Consider the following 20463-nt stretch of genomic DNA (forward strand, 5'->3'; position numbering starts at 1 on the left):
TGTTCATCTCCCATTAATACCTGGACAACTTAGCCTCTGAAGATCCTCATGTTTAAAGGAACTGAAGAGTTTGTCTTGATCTGTGCTGCTTATTGTTGAATTCAGACTAGACAAATGTGTTCATTGTCCAACCTCCTGCTGCACAATTGCAACTTTGGTTCTTCAAACAATTGAGGTAACCTGCCTTACAATTTGGTAATGGAACACTGAGATAATAGTCATAAGGCATGGAGATAGGCTCTTCAAGATGCCCATCTTTCCTGTATTTGGTCCATATCCCTTTAAACATTTCCTATCCAAGTACCTGTCCAAATGTCTTTAAACGCTGTAAATGTACCTGCCTCTAACACCTCCTTTGGCATCTCATTTCATATATCCATCCCCTTCTGCGTGAAAAATGTGCCCCTCAGATCTCCTTTAAATATTTCCCTTCGCAGCTTAAATCTTTGTCCTCTAATTTTAGTCTCAGCCTCTTATGCCCCAGAACGAACAATCCCAGCCTATCCGTTGAAGATATTATCAAATGTGTCTATAAACTGAGGGCTGCTGGTAGATAAAGCATAAGACACAAATGTTCTTACCCCAGGTGTTGTCCATGTGGAGTTTGCATGTCCTCCCTGTCTCTGCGTGGATTTCCCCTGTACTCGGGCTTCCTCCCACTTCCCAAAGGCGTTTTGCTAGGTTAATTGGTTGCTGTGAATTTCCCCTTGTGTAGGGGGCTGGTGGGAGAATCAGTGTGTAGTTGGTTTGCATGAGAGAGAGACTGGGTGTCAGGGAAATAAGTAAGGGAATGGGACTGATGAGAGCGCACAGGCCCGATGGGCTGAATGGTACCTTTGCTGGAGGAAAATAGAAAACCTCAAGCTTGTGGCTGGCAGGGGTTGGACAAATTCCAGTCTCCAGCCAGGAAGTATGATTAATATGATGATCTGACTTGGGTTTTGCATGGAGGGGATAGTAATTCACATTTAATTGCTGCGAATGTTTAAAAGAATGCTTTAGATGTTTGAACGGAGATCACTCTTGTGCTTGATTGTTTTGAAAGACACGTCTTTGAAAGACGTAATCAGGATGAGAAGGCAAAGGAACAAATCTGCCTGAAGTACCCCTGCCTTCCAGAACAAACTCGGAATAGGAAGGAAGACAGCTTGCAGAAGCAAGGAATTACAGATGCTGGTTTACAAAAAAAGGCGCAAAGTGCTGGAATAATTCAGTGGGTCAGGCAGCATCCCGCGAGAACATAGATGAGTGATGTCTTGGGTTGGGACCCTTCTTCAGACTTGACTCGAATGCAGCTTCCAGTGTAAGCTTTTGTAGGAGCTTCTGAAGTCCACCTATAATATGATATCATGGTTTCATCGGATTAAAAAACCCAGTTCCAAATGTAGGGCAGTAAAACAATTGTAGGCCTCAGGAATCTTAAAATTGAATTCTATAGCACAGACTACAGAAATATCTTTCCTTCACAGCTCCACCCGCCTCATATCCGTCATATCAGGCTGTAAATTTGTGTGTGCTGATCCGCGAACCATTTTCTAATGGGAGCAGCTTCCCTCCCTCCATTTAAACCAGTTTGATCAAAGTATAACTTTATCTAAATCTCCATCCAACCTTCATTGCTCCAACAACAGGAAACACAAAAATGCAAGAAAACAGGGGCAGGACTAAGAAACCAGGTCCCACAAGCCTGCCCTACCATTCAATGTGATCATAACTAACCTATGCTGGGCTCAACTCTTCCTCTGTGCCAGTTCCCCATAACCTCGATCTTTCAAATAAATGTCTATCTCCACCTTGCCTCCACCACTCTCAGGGGCAGAGAATTCCAGAGAGGATTCCGAGAGAAGAAATGTCTATACTTATCAGTTTTAAATGACCAGTCTCTTATTTTGTAACCAAATCTCTTTGTCGATGACTCGTATACTAGTGGAAACATTTCAATATCCACCCAATTCATCGTCCTTGAGATCTTAAACGTGTGAATAAGGTAAATCTTCATTTTTTAAAATTAACTCCAAAAAATATAGACCCAAACTGTCTAGCCTCTCTTCATAGGATAACCCTCACATCTCAGGAATTGACCAAACTTGGGGAATCTCCCTTGGATTGCCTCCAATGCCACTATATCCTTTTTAAAGATTGAGGACTAAAATTATGCGCAATATTCCAAGTGTGACTTTGCCATCTCCCTGTATTACCGCAACAAAATATCCCTAATCTTACAACCCTTTCAAAGTAAAGGCTGAAATGCAGTCTGACTTCTCTGCTACTGGTTGGACCTTGTGATTCATGCATTAGAACATGCTAGAGGGTGGCACGGTGGCGCAGTGGTAGAGTTGTTGCCTTACAACACCAGAGACCCAGGTTCAATCCTGACTACGGGCACTGACTGTACTGAGTTTGGACATTCTCCCCATGGGTTTTCCTTGGGTCCTCCGGTTTCCTCCCACATTCCAAAGATGGACAAGTTTGTAGATTAATTGGCTTTGGGAAAAATTGTAAATCATCCTTAGTGTGTAGGATAGTGCTAGTGTATGGAGATCGTTGGTCGGCGTGGACTTGGTGTGCCAAAGGGCCTGTTTCCCCAATGTGTCTCTTAAATTTAAACTTTAAACTTAAACATTTGGATGCCTCTGTTCTTCACTCATCTGCAGTCCCTCTCCATTTGATTCCTCTTACCTTTTGATTCCTCTTACTCAAGTGCACCCCCTCACACTTCGGCAAATTATACTCCATCGGGTATATTTTCACCCAGACGCTCAGGAGAACAACACAGGCTTCCCCAGTCGAAACAAGAAAGCCCATTCCCTCATCGGCCATGCCTGTCCTACCACTGGATTTATTTGCCAAAGTTGAGTCATGGGGTATCCATCGACCTTCCTAAAATTCTGGCAGCTTTTTGTGCATCAGTGTGAAGCAGAACGCTATAAAAGCCTTGTTCATGAAGTCATACACAATGTAAACAGGTCCTTCAGTCCACCATGTCCGCACTGACAATCATCCACCCATTTACACTGATCTCATTTTATTCTCCCCAACTTCCCAGATTCAATTACTCATCCATATACTAGGCCCAGTTAACAACAGGCAGTTAGCCTACCATCCTGCACATCTTTGGGACAAAAGGGAGAACTGGAACCCCTGGATGAAACCCAGACAAGTGAGGGGTGAACATGTAAGCTACACACAGATCGTACCTGAGATCAGGATTGATCCCAGGTCTCTGACCCTGGGAGGCAGCAGCTCCACCAGTTGTGCCACAGTGCCAATCCAATTTGACCTCCAATCTAACACCAGCAACAAACCAGATTATAATTACCATGTCTCAGTGTTACTCGTTCCCTGCAGATATTTTTGTCTGAATTCCTGTCAGAAACAGCATCTTCCTCAGGGGCAGTTAGTGATGCACATTAACTGCTGGCTCCATGTGTTCAGAAACATTCACTTACACTGTGCCTTTGACAGGGAAAAATGTTAAGAGTTACGCAGGAGTATTATCAAAGAAACCTTGACGACCAGATGCTTTGACAGTTTGATGAGAACTTGGTCAAAGAGGTGGGGAAGAAAATTCCCCAATATTCCCACAGCTGCCATGCAAAAGGGAACTAAGCATTTGCAAGAGTCCGGAGTTTGACAAATTCATGAAAGCTATTTATTTAACTCCTTCACATCAGAAAAATATGACAGGTCAGGCCAGCAGACAGATCTGTCACCTGTGAGAGATTGTTTGAGTGCAGCCCAGGTGGGCTGGGGAACTCCCCGCAGTCTCCTCACACTGTTTGGAAAGGGGAATGAGTTATTCCCGTTAGGCCAATCCATTGTCTGCAGTGTGCACTGCATGCAGCACTGTACTAGCAGCCCCTCGCCTCGGGTAGGATGGGTTCCCAGTCCTGAGAACCGTTCATAATCCAAACACTTGGTTGGCGGAAATTAAATAAAACTGTGTGAGAGAGGAACACAGAAACAACTTTAGACTTTACAGATACAGCGTGTAAACGGGCCATTCAGCCTACTGAGTCCTCGCCGATCAGCGATCACCCCATACACTACCACTATTCTTACACTAGGGACAATTTACAATTTAGAGGCCAATTAATTTACAAACCTGTATGTCTTTGGAGTGTGAGAGGAAACCAAAGAACCCCAGAAAATACAAACAGTCACAGGGAGAATGTGCAAACTCTGCACAGACAGCACCTGTAGTCAGGATCGAACCCGGGTCTCTGGTGCTGTAAGGTTGCAACTCAGTGCTGCCCTAAGCTGGGATGGGAGGGCAAGCAGGCGCAGGAGTAGACTCAGTGAGTGAGCGGACGTGTCTGCTCAGCCTCTCAGCTCTTCTCAGCTCAGCCCAGGCCCTGATTTTTGCAGCTCAGTGTGAGGGGAGAAAGCACATAGAAATGTTCCAATTCCCCCTGGTAGAAAATGCCCTCAGCCCTACAGCAGCCAGCAAATCCATGCCCTGCATCCCTCTGGTCTCCCAAATGCTCGATCATTTGTACAGGCTGTCTGTAAGTCTGGTGTCTGTAACCTGGGGATGATCTGTACGCCAATCAACAAACTGATGTTCTTCCTCAAACCCCCCCAGCAGGCACTAGTGCAGGAAATGCGACAGATTTAAATGTGTAACGGAGGGTGGGGTGGAAGGTATTCTGCAGTTGTACAGAGCTCTGGTAAAACCTATTCTGGAGTCGTGTCTAGTTCTGGCTCTGGGTTGGAATAAGGGTAGAGGGAATTTGGAGCGATTGCAGCAACGATTCATTAGACTGGTGCCAGAACTGAAGGGTTAATCTCTAAGGACAGGTTGAATAGATTTTAAATTTATTTGCAACAGTATAGAGTCATGGCGTAATGCAGCGTGAAAACAGGTTCCAACTCGTTCATCCCTCAGTCTCCTAAGCTCCAAGGAATAAAGTCCGAGCCTGCCCAACCTCTCCCTACAACTCAGGCTCATGAGTCCTGGCAACATTTTTGTATAACTTCTTCGCACTCTTTCCAGCTTAAAGATGTCATTCCTATAGCAAGGTAACCAAGACTGGACATAATGCTCCCAAGTGCGGCCTTACCAACGTCTTGTACAACCGCAACTCCTGTACTGATGAAGGTCAGCATGTCAAATCCCTTCTTCATCTCCCTTAATATCTGTGACGCTACTATCATGGGGGTCTATACTTGTATTCCTAGGTTCATTTGCTCTACAACATTCCCCAGGGGTCTAGCATTCACTATAAAACCCCTTCCCTAATGCAATGCCTTGCACATCTGAATTGAATGCCATTTGCCAATACTCAGCCCACTTACCTAGCTGATCAAGATCCCACTGTAATTTTTGATCACCTTCTCCACTGTCCACGATACCTATTTAAGTGTCATCTGTAAACATATTGACCATACTTTCTACATCCTTGTCCAAATCATTTAATTAAATGATGAACAACAATATGCCTAGTACTGATCAAAGGCATCCGTTTGAAAAACAACCTTCCACCATCACCCTCTGCTTTTTATCATGAAGCCAATTGTGTATCCAATTAGTTAACTCTCGTCCTTTCTGCCTAGCTTACCACGTGGGACCTCATCAAAGGCCTTGCTAAAGCCGATATAGATCCTGGCTACCACCCAGCCCTCATCAATCCTTTGGTTACCTCTTCAATAAACTCAAAACGCATTAGTGAGGCACGACTTCCCACTCACGATTCCATGCTGACTGTCCCAAATCACTCCTTGTCGATTTAAATGCTACTGGATCCTATCCCTCGGATTTGTGAATGTAGAAATGATCTAATCAAGGAATCTAAAGGTTGATAGCATCAGAAACCAATAAACTATTTGTTCTAATGAAGAAGTCAGAGACAAGAGTTGGGAGGGGTGAGGGAGAAATTAAAGCCATGCTGTTGAGGGCTGTTCAGGAGGATAACCTGTTAAAATATGAGTGAAACCTGTGACTCTTCTCCCCACAATTCTTCAATCAGTTGAACATTTCAAAAGGCCGATTTGTATTGGCAACAAACTGCTTTGTTTTTTGGTTCCGGGTTATAGTATCTGCATCCTCATAGATTTTTAATAGGTGAGGAAATCAAGCAACATGGAACTGAGGCGAGTTAATGAAGGATCGGGTGGGACAGGCTAAAAGGGCTGAATGGTCTCATTATTATGTTCCCGGGCAAGTTAGATTTCAGCTAGAGCAAGGGAAACCTGAGTCCATGATAAGTGTGGCTAACCCAGGTATAATGCTGAAATCACAATAGGGTGAATTCTGCATTAGTGAGATTCACACCACAATACGCACAAGAGACAGAACAATACTCACACCCAGAAAGATAAACATGTGTGTGCATACACCAATACATACAGTTGCACTATCATATATCTGTACACATGCACACACACAGGCATCACTGACAGACACACAGATGCATGCACATATAAGTAGACATGCATCCATTGACACACAAACCAACACATTATATCACAGACACACACAGACATAAATGCACCTGTAGGCAGACAGAACACATACAGATGCATACAGGCACAGCTAGTTATTTTCTCCGCTTGCTAAGTGCACCCATTTCACCCATTTAGTTCCTTGGCCATACAGTTCCCCAGCCTTTTGTCACCAGATGATGATGTCACTCTGACTGCCAGTTTTGACGAGAAATAAATGTCAACGTGAAGATGGTCTTGGGAAAGATTTGATTGAAACAGGATTTTGCCAGCGATTAACCAGAAGAGGAGTTTGCTCTGTGCTAATGGTAATCATATACTCCAGGGGAGAAGAAAAAGCAAAGAATTTAAAACGCTTGCAGCTCTGCATTTTGGCTGTAATTAGAGTCTGCAGCGAGCAGTGTGACATTGCCATCCATTGATAAAAGGCCATTAATGATTCTGCCTGGCAATCAATCACTACTCACAGTAAGTGGATGATCCTTCACTCTCAAATGTGCTTTCTAAAGCGGTCTTAATCCAAATGTCACATTTATTCATATTCTCCACACTTTAACTCATCATGTGATTGCCACATAATCATCAGCATTAGATAAGGGAGATATTTCTGCAAATTCAACCTCACCCACCTGATAGCTGTGGCTGCACAGTGGCATTCTTTACTTCTGAGTCAGGAGGTTGTGGGTTTGATCCTGGCCCTGTGAGACTGCAGAGTACAATGTACTGATGTTTCCAGGTGTGGAAGTGCTGAGGAAGTGCTGCGTTGTCAGTACAATGACTTTATTCAGTGAAATGTTAACACTAAACCAGTGTCTGCTGTCTTGGAGGGGTGTGGAACATCTACCATCAGAATTTTCGGTTCTTCTCAATGTCCTGACCAACATGCAGCCCTTCAACAGTTCTGAACCAGTGTTTCATCTCACCGAGATGGCATCCTGCGATGCACCGAGTTCCTATATTTTGGCCATGGCTATATTATAAAACAATATAATATGACTGTAAAGTGATTTGGGATGTTCTGAGGATGAGTCAGATACTATAGGAATATAAGACGTTTCATCTTCTAATGCCCTGACCTATTTTACTTTTTGTTGAGTGCATTTCCCTTGCAACTGATCCTGATGCATGTTTAATTCACTAAATTAGTGCTGCATGCTGCAATTCAGGCAAATCAGAAGTCACGGTGCATTTTGGGCATCCTTGCTTTAAGAGATAGATATTGTGTTTGATTCTCCATTAAGAGATTTAAAATCGAATCTGTGTTTAAACAGTCGTGACTGCTTGTGAGAGGGATTGCTGCTGTGTTTGCCTGCACTGGCCCATGCATTTGCATGGTATATCAAGTCTCTTGGAATTTAAACATTCACTCAAATTAATGCACACAAGGCCAGTTTTAGTTCACAGGGACAGTGTCCCATTTTATGACATTGCCCCTGTTCTATGATGTCACAGTGATGATGTCATAGCCCAGATGACATAGTGCTCGTGGAATGTCAGAACACTCCATTGGGGAATGGCTCAGCTGCAGTGGGGAATTCAACATGATCTGTTCCAACAAAACCTAAAGAGATTTACATCACACAATATTTCCACTTTTGCCAGAATCCCAGGCCACGTTTGTACAACAGAGAAGATTTCTTAATTGCACCCCATTGACATTCTGGGACATGCGGTACATGCACAGTGGAAAAAAATACACCCTTACAAATGTTCATGGTGGTTGTTGAGAAAGATAACAGTCATTCACCAGTGGAGCAATCAACCTCCATCAATTAGTTTACAGTGCAAAGGTGATCTCAGCGTGGGATGGGGGAGTGCTTTAAGGGATCAACGTTCAAACAATGGGAAAGCACTTGAAACATCCAAATGCTTAAAAATTGAAAATGATTTGGTGCTTATAGACAGAATGAGTAAGCCAGCTTTACACTGACAAATTACTTAAAATTTGGTACCTATCTTTCCAAATAGATTCTACTCTAAGATACAGAATACCTGTAAATATCTCTGCTATTGCATTCTTTTGGAAAAGTGCAAACACAGGCGATTGCAGATGCGGGAATCTGGAGCAATAAACAACCTGCTGGAGGTCAATATTTCAGGTTGAAACCATGCATGAGGACTGTGAATGGAGAGAAGAGATAGTTGGTTTAAAGAGGTGAGAGGGGAAGGGAGTGAGGCAGGAGCCAGATGTGATTAATGGATAGGGGAGGACTGATGGATTTTGGGTAGGTCAAGGCAGGTAGTGGTTGGGGAGAGGTGGAGTTGGGAGACAGAGGCAGATAAATGATAGATGGAGACAGACAGAGAAAAGGGGAAATGAGTCTTCCTACTTTTTTTGTCATCGTCCATCATCCACCTGCTTTTGTCTCCCAATTACACCCAACCCCCTCCTTTACAAGGCCCCATCTGCCTGTCATCCTTCACTACTCCTGAGTGTATCAATCCCCTCTGGTTCCTGTCTCACCACTCTCCATCTCCATTTTAGACTGGCATTTTCCCTCTCAGTCGCCATATAATGACTTTGTCCCGAAACGTTGACTATTCCTTTGCCCCCACAGATGCTGCTTGATCCACAGAGTTCCTCCAGCAGAATGCTTCTTGCAATTGGGACACTTAATGTTCAGAGTAAATGCCTTTCTATTTTTCACTTTGTTATCTCATACATAACCAGCAATTGCCAACTGTCCACCAAACTTGCCTTATGGAATCATCCTCCATGCTAAGAGCCAATCCTGGGGGTCCCCAGTCAGAATGTTGTCCAACCACCATTTCCTACATCTTTCTTTCTTGTGCAGAAGGATGAGGGTCATGGCTGAATGGTTTACTTGGAACATCTAGGCTGAAGTAAATTGGAAGTTTCAGCAACAAAAATCTGCTAGAGGACCTTAGCGGGTCCACCAGCATCTGTGGGGGGGGGGGGGGGGGGGGGGGGAATTGTAGACAATTCGGCTTAAACCCCTACATCAAGTTACAGGTTCCCTTCTCGTAACTCTTTTCAGCAGTAAAACCATGTCCCATCTCTGCTAGTCAGACTTGACTGCTGGCATTTCTAAGCTGCTGCTGTGGTCAAGATAAAGCTTGAAATTTAGCTTGAGAGTTTTCTAATATTTCAAACCGACATCAAAAGGGTTTGGTGGCACAGATGGTAGAGCTGTTCCCTCACAGCTCCAGAGACCTGGGTTCATTCTTGACCTCGGATGCTTTCTGCATGGAGTTTGCATGTTCTGCCAGTGACCTTGTGGGTTTCCCATGTGGGTCCTCCCGTTTCCATCCACATCTCAAAGACATGAGTGTTGGTAGGTTATTTGGCCATTGCAAACTGCTCCAATGTGTAGGTGAGTGATGGACTATGTGGGAGTTGATGGGAATGTTGGGAAGAATAAGGTAAACTGGTGGGAAATGGCTTGTGCAAGATCCTAGAGTCTCAATGGGCCAAAATACCTCCTTCTATGTCATAAAGATATAATTGAATGGAAATATGTTCAGCTACTTCTGGCTATGCTTTTCCTTGGTATTTGGTGTAGTGAAAGGTTGTTGGGAAAACACAGGGAATGGTGGAAAATATGCCTGAGCAACACACCTTAACACAGGATCACAAGGTGATTTTTAGTGGCACCAACCAATTATGCACAGTCACATGCAATGGTTTAGGAGATAAGGGACCTCAAAGTCATTTTAACTTTATTGGATTTAGAGGGGTGTGAGTGAACACTTAGGGAGTTAATGACTGCCCAGATGTCTCTAAGCTCGTGTCTTACATATTCTTCTGGTTGATTATACAGGCTGGAGGTGGGGTGGGCCTGTGCTCTTACATGAAGCCAGTGAAGTGGGTAACGGATGGAAGGGAAAAGTTTGCTTTAATTTGGTGCCTTCTGTTATCTCAGGACATCCCATATCTCAGATTAGTTTATTGACATACACCAGATGCAACAAAATTCCCTGTTCATCTGAAGTTCACAGAGTAAACAGCAAACATACATTAATACAACAATAAATACAATGATAAGAACAAAGCAGCAGAAAGGTGTAATGTAAAATCTCACTGGTGCAAAAGAATATTAAACTACAGTAATGGAATTACAGAATGAGGTATAGAGTTAAGAATACGAGAAGGTCACAGCCTCCATGAACAGGGTGTGAACGAGGTAATTGGTTCAGGATGGACAGATAGACACAAAATGCTGGAGTAACTCAGCGGGTCAGGCAGCATCTCTGGAGACAAGAAATAGGCGATATTTTGGGTCAGAAACCTTTTGAATTCTCTGAAGTTCAGGAGTTGGATAGCAGTGGGGATGAAGCTGTTCTGCTTCTTCATGTACACCATGTATAACCTATCCACACACTGACGCTATAGCTTTTTTGGCATTGCTGTGTTAGCTGATGAACGTACACAGGTTGATGAACATGAACATGCTGCTCTTCTTCACCTGGTCTTAACAAGTCTCGCCAAGAACAGGAGAAAGTATTTTCTAGATTTATTTATTGAATAGGGTGGACATACAATACAATACAATACAATATATCTTTATTGTCATTGTACCCAGGGGTACAACGAGATTGGGAATGCGCCTCCCATACGATGCAATAATTTAAGTAATTTAGACAGCAGCAACCCAACGAAACGAAACAGTTGTAACAGTTTTGGACAGGGTAAAGTGCAAGTTGATCATTGCTGGAAATGCTACAATTTATTGCCCATCTTTAATTCCCCCTGAACTGAGGAAGCAGTTAAGAGTACCCCACATCAGTGTGCCTGCAGTTCCACGTAGGACAGACCAGGGAAGGAGACAGATTTCCTTTCTCATCAGTGAAATGCATGGGTTTTTATATCAATCCAGTAATTTCATGGTCAGCATTATGATTAGCTTTATTCTCAGATTGGTGTAATTATATTGTGTCCATGGCTGCCATGGTGAGATTTGAACCCATCTCTGATTCAGTAGTCTAGAACTCTGGTTGCTGGTCCAGCAATTTAACTGCAACACCGTCAACTGAAGGGCAGCACCACCGATCCTCCAACACTGACCATGTGGCAGATCCCAGAGTGGGCACCTTTTGGCCTTATATATAGTGTTGTAGTGGGTCTGGACGCAGCAGGAATCAGGCAAGACGCCAGGTAAGGATTAACAGTAATTTTAATGTAGCATCAGAACATCCACTCTCTTCAGTTTTCCGCACAAGTTAACTAGCCCCTTCAGGCAAACCCCTTAGCTCCAGACCCCTCCCCAGCCCTGTCCACTCAGTGCCAAGGGGGATGACCCAAGGAGTGGCCTAATGCCCGGGCACCGCCACAGTGTCCACCAAGTGGATTGGGAATGAGATGGCAAGTGCCTGTTATGTACGGCTGAATTGGACCACAGCTGGCATGGAACTAGATAGATGGAATTGTGCAACATGATTTTTCTTTTAAACAGCAGGTTTTATGCAGGAATAGCAGAGCAGAGTTAATTAAAGCTTTGGATTCAAATGTCAGACTGCAGCATTCGATCTGAAAGGGGCTTATATTAGGATGGAGAAAGAGAGCTGATTAAATCACCACAGGAGAGCTGACGCTCTCATTAATTCTGCGACCCCTAATTCCAACAGAAGAGCTGTTCGATCATTTACAGTTGCCTGGAATTTACTCTTGACATTCCCTGCGGATGATGTTTAACACATTTATGCAAAATCCCACCTCCTTTTTTTTAACTCAGCTTTAAATCCGTTTAGTTAACTTCTGTTTAAAGGAAAATGTGGAAGAATGTTGTAAGAATGTGCAAAGCACTTGTCAAAACAGTAATTTTTGGACTCTTAACCTTACACTCAATTCTCACGTTGCACTGTCACTTCCCTCGAGAATGGGGTGGAGGGAGCGGGTGGGAGATGACCAAGAGCTGATCACAATGGCCAGTCTTGTTTTCCCTCGGGTCCAGAGATTATGGGTAAATAGAAGCTATTTACCATGGTGGGGTAAGTCAGAACAAGGGACACAACCTCAAAATTAGAGGCTAGGTCACATAAAGATCATGTGAGGAACCTCAGGTTACACAGCTAAGGTGAAAGATTGGATCTCCCTTCCCACCACCTCCTCCTCCCCACCCTCTTCCAGAAGCCATTTGGTAGAGTGATGCAGCTGGTACAGCCGTTGCCTCACAGCACCAGAGACCTGGGTTCAGTCCTAGGCTCAGATACTGCATCTTCTTTCTGTGACTACATGGGTTTCCTCCATATCTCTCTCACATTGCACATTGCCTCTGGCGTGTAGGTGAGTTCTGGGCACATTGCCTCTGGCGTGTAGGTCAGTTCATCATATCATATCATATATATACAGCGCGGAAACAGGCCTTTTTGGCCCACCAAGTCCGCGCCGCCCAGCGATCCCCGCACATTAACACTATCCTACACACACTAGGGACAATTTTTTACATTTTACCCAGTCAAATTAACCTATATACCCGTAAGTCTTTGGAGTGTGGGAGGAAACCGAAGATTTCGGAGAAAACCCACGCAGGTCATGGGGAGAACGTACAAACTCCTTACAGTACAGCACCCGTAGTCAGGATCGAACCTGAGTCTCCGGCGCTGCATTCGCTGTAAAGCAGCAACTCTACTGCTGAGCTACCGTGCTGGGCACCGTTGTATAGGAAAGATGTTATCAAGCTGGAAAGGGTACTGAAAAGATTTACAAGGATTTTGTCAGGACTGGTAAGGTCTGAGCTATAGGGAGAGGTTGAGTAGGCTGTATCCATGGGGCGGGTGGGATCGTTGATGAGAACATGTGGAGCATAAAACAGGATTAACGTAAATGGGTAACTGGTGGTCAGTGTGGACTCAGTGAGCCAAAGGGTTTAAAAGTTTTTATTTCTATGCCTTATCTCTCCATGAAGCTGTTGAGTTTAATTGATGCTTTCAAAAGCGAGTTTGTTAGATTTCTCCTGAAGTGAAGGAGGTGTGTAACTAGGGTAAGCAGAGGTCAGTGACGTCTGATTGAATAGTGGAACAGGCTTGAAGGACTAAATGGCCTAACCCCTTTCCACTGTGTTATTTTGGATCATTCCTGGCATCAACTAATGAGCCTTTCTCTGTGAGAATATAATGCTCTATAACAGGAGTCCACCATAATCTTCTGATAGGAAATTGTTGTGCAAAATATTTTTCATCTTAAAAGTTGTGTCCATTTGAAATTGATAATTGTCACTAGTAACATCCTTATATGTAACAGTGTGTGTTTTGATGACATTTAATGATCTAAAGCCTTCTAGCCTGTTACTTAAGGTGGAAAGTATTTAATGTGACTCCTCTGCTAGGTCCCTGAGCTAATGCTGCCTGACGTGCGAAGACTCCACATCTGATACCTCTAGATAAATATTTGTTACCGGTCCTGCCAATAACCCAATTAAGTACTCTGAATTTGCTTATGCTAGTTACCCCTGATTAACAAACGTGCTACACTCCCCTCGTTCACCGCTCTGACCCCTGATGGTAGCCTTGCACATAATGGGGTGGGCTGAGAAACACACGTGGGGTCTTGCCTCCGTGCCAGTGCAGCTCCTTCGGGAGGATTCCCGCCAATTACTGAGGAAGACAGAAGTTGTGTGGGTACTCGAGTGTTTCCCATGCAACCAAGAGACGACATAAAGGCCATAAGTAAAAGAAAAGCTTGCATTTATAATGTAGCTTCCACAATGTCTCAAAAGGACTTTCTAGCTAATGAAATACTTTCTCAGAAGTAATGTTATTGGAATCCAGCAGCCAGTTTGTTAACAGCAAACTCTTACCAGCAACAGTGTGATGATGATGTGTTGCAGTGGGGGTGTTGGTTAGGAGATGTGGACGGAGGCAACAGGGCAGAACTCTTCTGCTCCCTGGTGAAGTAATGCCATGCAATCCTCACAAAGCTGCATGTGTAAAGCCTTGTCCCAAGGAGGTGGGGGGCTTGGAGTGGGAGCCTTACATAAACTGGGATGCACTGTGCCTCTTTTAATGTGGTTCTTGGTTATTTGCGATTCCGACTTTGCTCCCAGACCTTCACAACCAGTGTGCGGTCAGCATGCCGACTCTTCCCCACCATCTCCCAATGCTGCATACATCTTACCCTCCCCGCACCACCACTTCCCGACCCCCTCCCCCCCCCCCCCCCCCCCCCCCCCCCCCACTTCCATGTGTCCTTGTTACTTTAGGCTCCTGCGGTTGGGACTGTTAAGTGCTTGTGAATGTGAATGTTACAGTGAGATGGTGTGTTTAGTGCCTGTGCCTCATGATGTACTCACACTGCAGGCGGGGCTGCTCTGTTTCCTTGTGTTTTTGAATGTAAGTTGGCTGCCCTGGAGATGTACTGTGTGGAATGGAATAAAGATGCTATTTTTTAATACAAATGATGTGCCGTCTAATATCTCTTACGGGCCTGGGGAGCAAACTTTGTCCAGATCCCTCTGGACAAGAAAGGCTGCTGAAAGTTGGGTCAAGTATATGTGCACTGATCAAACTCAGTTGCTTGGTTGGTGATTCCGACTCTTCGTTGTGTTCATGCCATCTTATTTCAGCCATCTATGGATTTCCAGTGCCCACAGTTGCCTTGTATTAAAGTCGTGAATCACACCATCTATAATTCCATACATTCGTCCATCCCAGAAAATCTCAGCTCAGGAAAAGAGTATCCAAACTCACAGAGATCCAGACCTCAGTCGACAATATTTTGGTAAACCAAGCACTTATTATTGTGCCCATATAAGGTTTGGGTTGTCACGCCCTTCCAGAAATATTGTTCCTCAACCCAATTGAGCAACATAGAAACATAATCCACCTGGAGTGACATCTCATGAATAGGAAGTCTTCATGTCCTGCTAGCCAAGAGATCGCTGTTTTCTGCCAAATTCACTGCTGGCTCATAATTGTCCCTAATTCCTAGAACTGCTCACTAATAGTTGGCCCGACTGAGCCTGAGGGGGCCTCCTGTTTCAATCATTATGACTCAACTTGGCATAACAGCTGTACTATTCTGCATTCTCATTAAGTAACTGGACAAGATTATGTTTGTATTTTGTGTTATTTAACCAGAAAATATATGGGTAGCCTTTTCTTTTGCTTGAACTGTTTCATCTGGTTTCCTACAAAAACAATCTTCTGGAGGAATTCACAAATTGCTGGAGTAACTCAACGAGTCAAGCAGCATCTGTGATGGGAATAGATAGATTTGGCCCTTCAGTCTGGAGCCTGAAGAAGGGTCCCAACCCAAAACATCACCTCTACATTTCCTCCCCAGATGCTGCCTGACCCCTTGAGTTTCCCCAACACTTAGTGTTTTGGTCAATATTCCAGCATCGGTGTTTCCATTTACTGTTGGAGGATTGCAGCATCTGTAAGGGGAAGGGAATTACCAGCATTTCAGGTCGAAACCCTGCATCAGTGAATCAATCACCCTGTATCAACCCAGCGTCAGGATTCAACCACTCTGCTGAAAGTGAAGAGAGAAGACACACTCTCCAGCAGATAGTTTGTTGATCCAAATTGCAGTATCTCCAGCAGACTGGGCCTCCACAATGCTCCTACCCTGGGAACAATTCCTACTTTTTCAATCACAGTAGGCCACTATAATTAAATTTCTCCATGCCCTTCTCTGCTGGAGAATAAGCCTCATTCATCCAAATCTTCTCATGTGATGAAAGCCTTGCATTCCTAGAACCTCCTGTGATATTTTTCCCACACCCTTTCCAAGGCGTTAATATTCTTCCTAAACTGTCTCACTCAGGGCTGGGCTCGGTATGCCAGATGAAGTTTAGCAAGATTACTTATTCCCACTTTCCTTCAACTTTTTCTTTCTGGAGAATCCTGTGTCCTTCACATTCATGCTCATGTTCACTTCAATGCACAGCCTGAAAATGTAATTTCCAATTTCTTTATCCAATGGAGAATGAGACCCTGAGACTGATTTTATCTTCCGATGAGTGTAAGAAAATAACTACAGATGCTGGTACAAATCGAAGGTATTTATTCACAAAATGCTGGAGTAACTCAGCAGGTCAGGCAGCATCTCAGGAGAGAAGGAATGGGTGACGTTTCGGGTTGAGACCCTTCTTCAGACTGATATTACTGAGACTCCAGACTAGAAGATCACATTGTTTGAAGCTGCAGCTAAGCAATCCACATAGCTTTTGGGAGGGGTGAATGGATTGAGCAAAAAAATTGATCGTTAATCTGATTTAGGACACAGTGAAGTCATGTCACCTCGAGCTTGCGTATGTATGTTTAAAATGCAGTAAATTGATGATTGCTTGGGTCCATCTTCTCAAGAGCCCACGCCAACACTCACCTCTTCTAACAGATTCAACGTATATCTCAATATCCAAAATTTGTAGTGTGTTTTGCAGTTCATGGCAGTTACTAAAGAAGGTAGCTGTAAGATACAGAACACTGATCAGATAGAGAGACCTGTATCCATTCTAATCAACAAATAAAAACAGTTTACCCCATTAGCCAATGAAACCACTACATCTGAGGCCAAATGTTTATTGTTGTGGGGATTAAGTCTCCAGAAGATTGAGGCCAACTAATCAAATGGATTAAAAAACAATGGATGGAGAACGTGGATTATTGGAGGAAAAAAGGCCCATTAGCAAAGCCTGAAGATGGATAGGGAAAGGTGTGGAAATATTGATGAAACAGTGAAAGATTCTGTCGATCGGAAGCCACCATCACCCATCTCCTTGGAATTATTATCAAGTACATTTGCTTGTGATCAGAGTATGTTCTGGCATTTCAACAGCACATCTACAACCAATCCACCACCTTTAAGGACATAACACTGGAAAATTATGATAAAAGGAGTAACACTGAGGATTCCAGGGCTTAAGATTGCGAATTATGAGGCAAGTCCTCTCTATAGAGAGAGATGTGGAATCAAAGTGAATGGGTGGAATAAAACTATAATCTGCTTAACGGGTGAGGGATGTTTAATGGATTCAATGAAGATTATGATTAATTAAGATGCATTAAGATCATGGTTCTAACACAATGAGTGTAAGCAGCTTTTTTCATTTTATTTATGTTGAAGATGTTGGTCGGTGAAACCTCTCAGTTTTTCAAAATCCTCCGTTCCTATTAAATTGTTCTGAATTGAGTGCCATTCTGGATATTACCTCAGATGGAGATGTTTCCATGACCTAGCCTGACCCTTACGTAATATTCCACTTCCCTCTTTGTGTTATAGCAAAAGAAATGATATCCGTGGATGAAGGGACCCGGTTTGAACCCAATGGGGAAGCTGACTTCAACATTTACAGGAAAGGTAAACTCACCTTGAGACCCTGCACTTCCAACTGGTGGTCAATACAATCCACTTCTGTAGACTAGCAAAAGATTTTAAAAGAGAAACTGTGATAGGTAGACCAGCTCAGTCACTTGTCTGCATCCATAACATGCAAAGTTTGGTCAGAGTGAAGGTGGCCCAGGAGATTCAGTCACTGAGTATACTAAAGAGTGGGTTTCATGGATTTCTAAATGCAAAGGGAATCAATGGATATGGAGTTGGATGAGGAATGTGTCACTGATCCTATTGAATTGTAGGCAAGGCTCAAGGGATTTGAAGGAAAATGCCATGTGAACCTTTGTTGTAGTAGGAATTAAACACTGGAGCAGTGATATCTTGCTGCAATCATGCAATGCCCTTGAGCATTGGTCCTCTTATCTGATGAAGGAAGCTCTTGCAATGCAGATATTGTAGGAAAGGCCCAATGGACTGATGCCTGGCATGGCAGGGCTGATGTATGGAGAGAGATTAGGACAATTGTGCTAACTGGAATGAGTGGGATTCTCACTAAAACCTATAAAACTCTGATGGGATTGGACTGACCAGATGTGGGATGGAGATGAAACCCAGAGGAAGGGGATCACAGCCTGAGGATACGGAACTCGAATGAGAAACATCTTCACCATAGAATGGTGAATTTGTGGAATTTCCTTTTTACAGAAGATATCTAATGACAAAATATCAAATGGATTCAAAAAGGCATTGGATATAATTCTAATGGCTAAAGAGATCAAGGGATGTGGGGAGAAACCAGGAAGAAGATACTGAATTTGAATCGGTAATGATGATAGTGAATTGGAAGGATTAGACACAGTACTCTAGCTCCCTATATTTATGACTCTATTCCTTCTATTGTTTATATAAAAACGTAACGGTTACTTTTGCTGCTTCATAGATATGGGGCTTGAAGGAGACGCGAGCACGATGTTGCCCTCCAATGGGATGTCGGTCACGCCAACGTCAGGACGAGACAAGAACTGGCTCTATTCCCTGGACCCAATCCTGGTCACGATCATCGTCATGAGCTCTGTGGGGGTCCTCCTGGGAGCGGTCTGTGCCGGGCTCTTGCTGTACTGCACCTGCTCCTACGCTGGCCTCTCCAGCCGGAGTTCAACCACCCTGGAGAATTACAACTTTGAACTGTACGACGGGATCAAGCATAAAGTGAAGATGAACCAGCAGAAGTGCTGCTCAGAGGCTTGATCCACCTCACAGCAGAAGGCCTTGTTGTTATTAATAACTTGGAACCAACGAACACAAAGGTGCAGTGAGTGAAGAACTGCCTTTGAATCGTAACCATTTATATTCTGACGTGCTCAGAACAAGTCACATTTCCCCCTGTTGATTGAGGGGTCTATTTAATTAACACTTGGTCAGCACTAAAGAGCCTTAACTTGACTATTTTCCCACGGATATGAGCCATCGTTACTGCCTTGACTGTGACCTTTGGGGTGACGTAAGAGTGGGGGCCAACTAGACATTGGTTGTTAACAGAGGTTAATTCTGCTCTGTGCTGCAAAGGGAAGCATCATTTCTTTCAAACCAGCCGCAAAGTTGGCCTGGTGTGCCATGTAGCTTTCTCGTGCTTTGCTTTCGCCCTTCAACTTTCCGACCCAATGGCTGATGCCTGCAAAGCTTTGGTGGGGGCCCTAACTGGAAGAGAATTCAAGTCGGCTATCACCTCAAGTTTACCATTGAGACCCGATAGGCCGGAATGTACACCATTGCCTGCAACTTCATGGTTCGTTGGTGTCAAGCAACCTCAACCATTTAAGCAGCTTAAAATAAATTGTGGACTATATGCAGAGTGCCTTTAGACAAGTGTGATCTATTAGCTTTGGCAAAATAGTTTTGACATTCTTCCTGTCCGGGACAGAAGAGTGTTTTATTGGGCGCTGCCTTGATGTCTAAGCAGTGCCTGGTCAGAAGATTTTATCTATTATTATTTAATATACAGTGCATTGACATTCCAGATGGTGTTTCTGTCTGCTTTGTGAGGGGTGGTGGCCGTGGGAGGGGAGGGGGGTGGGGGCTATTACTTTTTGGGAGCAAGTCATATGGTGGAAAGGAAACCGCACAACAGAAGCTTTAATCTGAGGCAAGTTTGGAGGGTTTAGATGGCTCAAGGCAGATTTGAATGCCACATTTCACCAGGCCTTCTTCACAAAATGGGCCCAGCCACCCTCATTCATCACAAGGCAAAGGCCTCCAACCCAGAAAGGTAGAATCGGCCTTTCACAGGCAAGAACTGCTGGCTTCTGAAAGATTGGTCTTGCAAGGTCATGGTTCAAATGAGAGTCTACAGGATTATATTTGGTTGAATAGGCTTCAGTGTCAAATGATTCAACAACCCACTGTCGATGGTATATTTGTGCTTTCCTTTGTACAATGCTGATCGTTCCCAGAAATCTGCAACTTCTCTCTAACCTCCCCTTCCTGAAGAGACCCTGGTGTCACAGACACCAGCATCTCCTGTGGTGTTTTGGCCCAGGCACCACCTTCATCTGTAACAACGTTAGAAGACCAGTCAATGAGTTTGGAAGACAAGCCTCTCACTGATGTACATATTCTGGAACTAGGAGTATCAGTCATACTGATCGCATTTATTGCCTGCCCCAACTTTCCACTGAAAAAACTGATGGTGAGTCATCTTCACATTTGTGTTACTGCACTCCAGTGTTGTGGATGTTCTCACTAGGCTGCTCGGCTGGACGGTCCAGGGTATTGACCCAGGA

General features: G+C 44.0%; 1 protein-coding gene across 2 annotated transcripts in view; it reads left to right on the forward strand.

Annotated features, from left to right (window-relative positions):
* Positions 1 to 19723, forward strand: part of LOC144595863 (neuropilin-2-like) — a 97024-nt gene extending 77301 nt beyond the window's left edge. For both annotated transcript variants that reach the window (XM_078403669.1, XM_078403668.1), the window contains 2 exons: positions 17630 to 17707; positions 18624 to 19723. In XM_078403669.1, coding sequence (XP_078259795.1) covers positions 17630 to 17707; positions 18624 to 18931 — 386 coding nt within the window. In that variant the 3' untranslated portion in view covers positions 18932 to 19723. The remainder of the gene's footprint in view (positions 1 to 17629; positions 17708 to 18623) is intronic.
* Positions 19724 to 20463: the final 740 nt, after the last annotated feature.

Source organism: Rhinoraja longicauda, chromosome 8 (genome assembly GCF_053455715.1).
Source record: "Rhinoraja longicauda isolate Sanriku21f chromosome 8, sRhiLon1.1, whole genome shotgun sequence".
Classification (NCBI taxonomy): domain Eukaryota; kingdom Metazoa; phylum Chordata; class Chondrichthyes; order Rajiformes; family Arhynchobatidae; genus Rhinoraja; species Rhinoraja longicauda.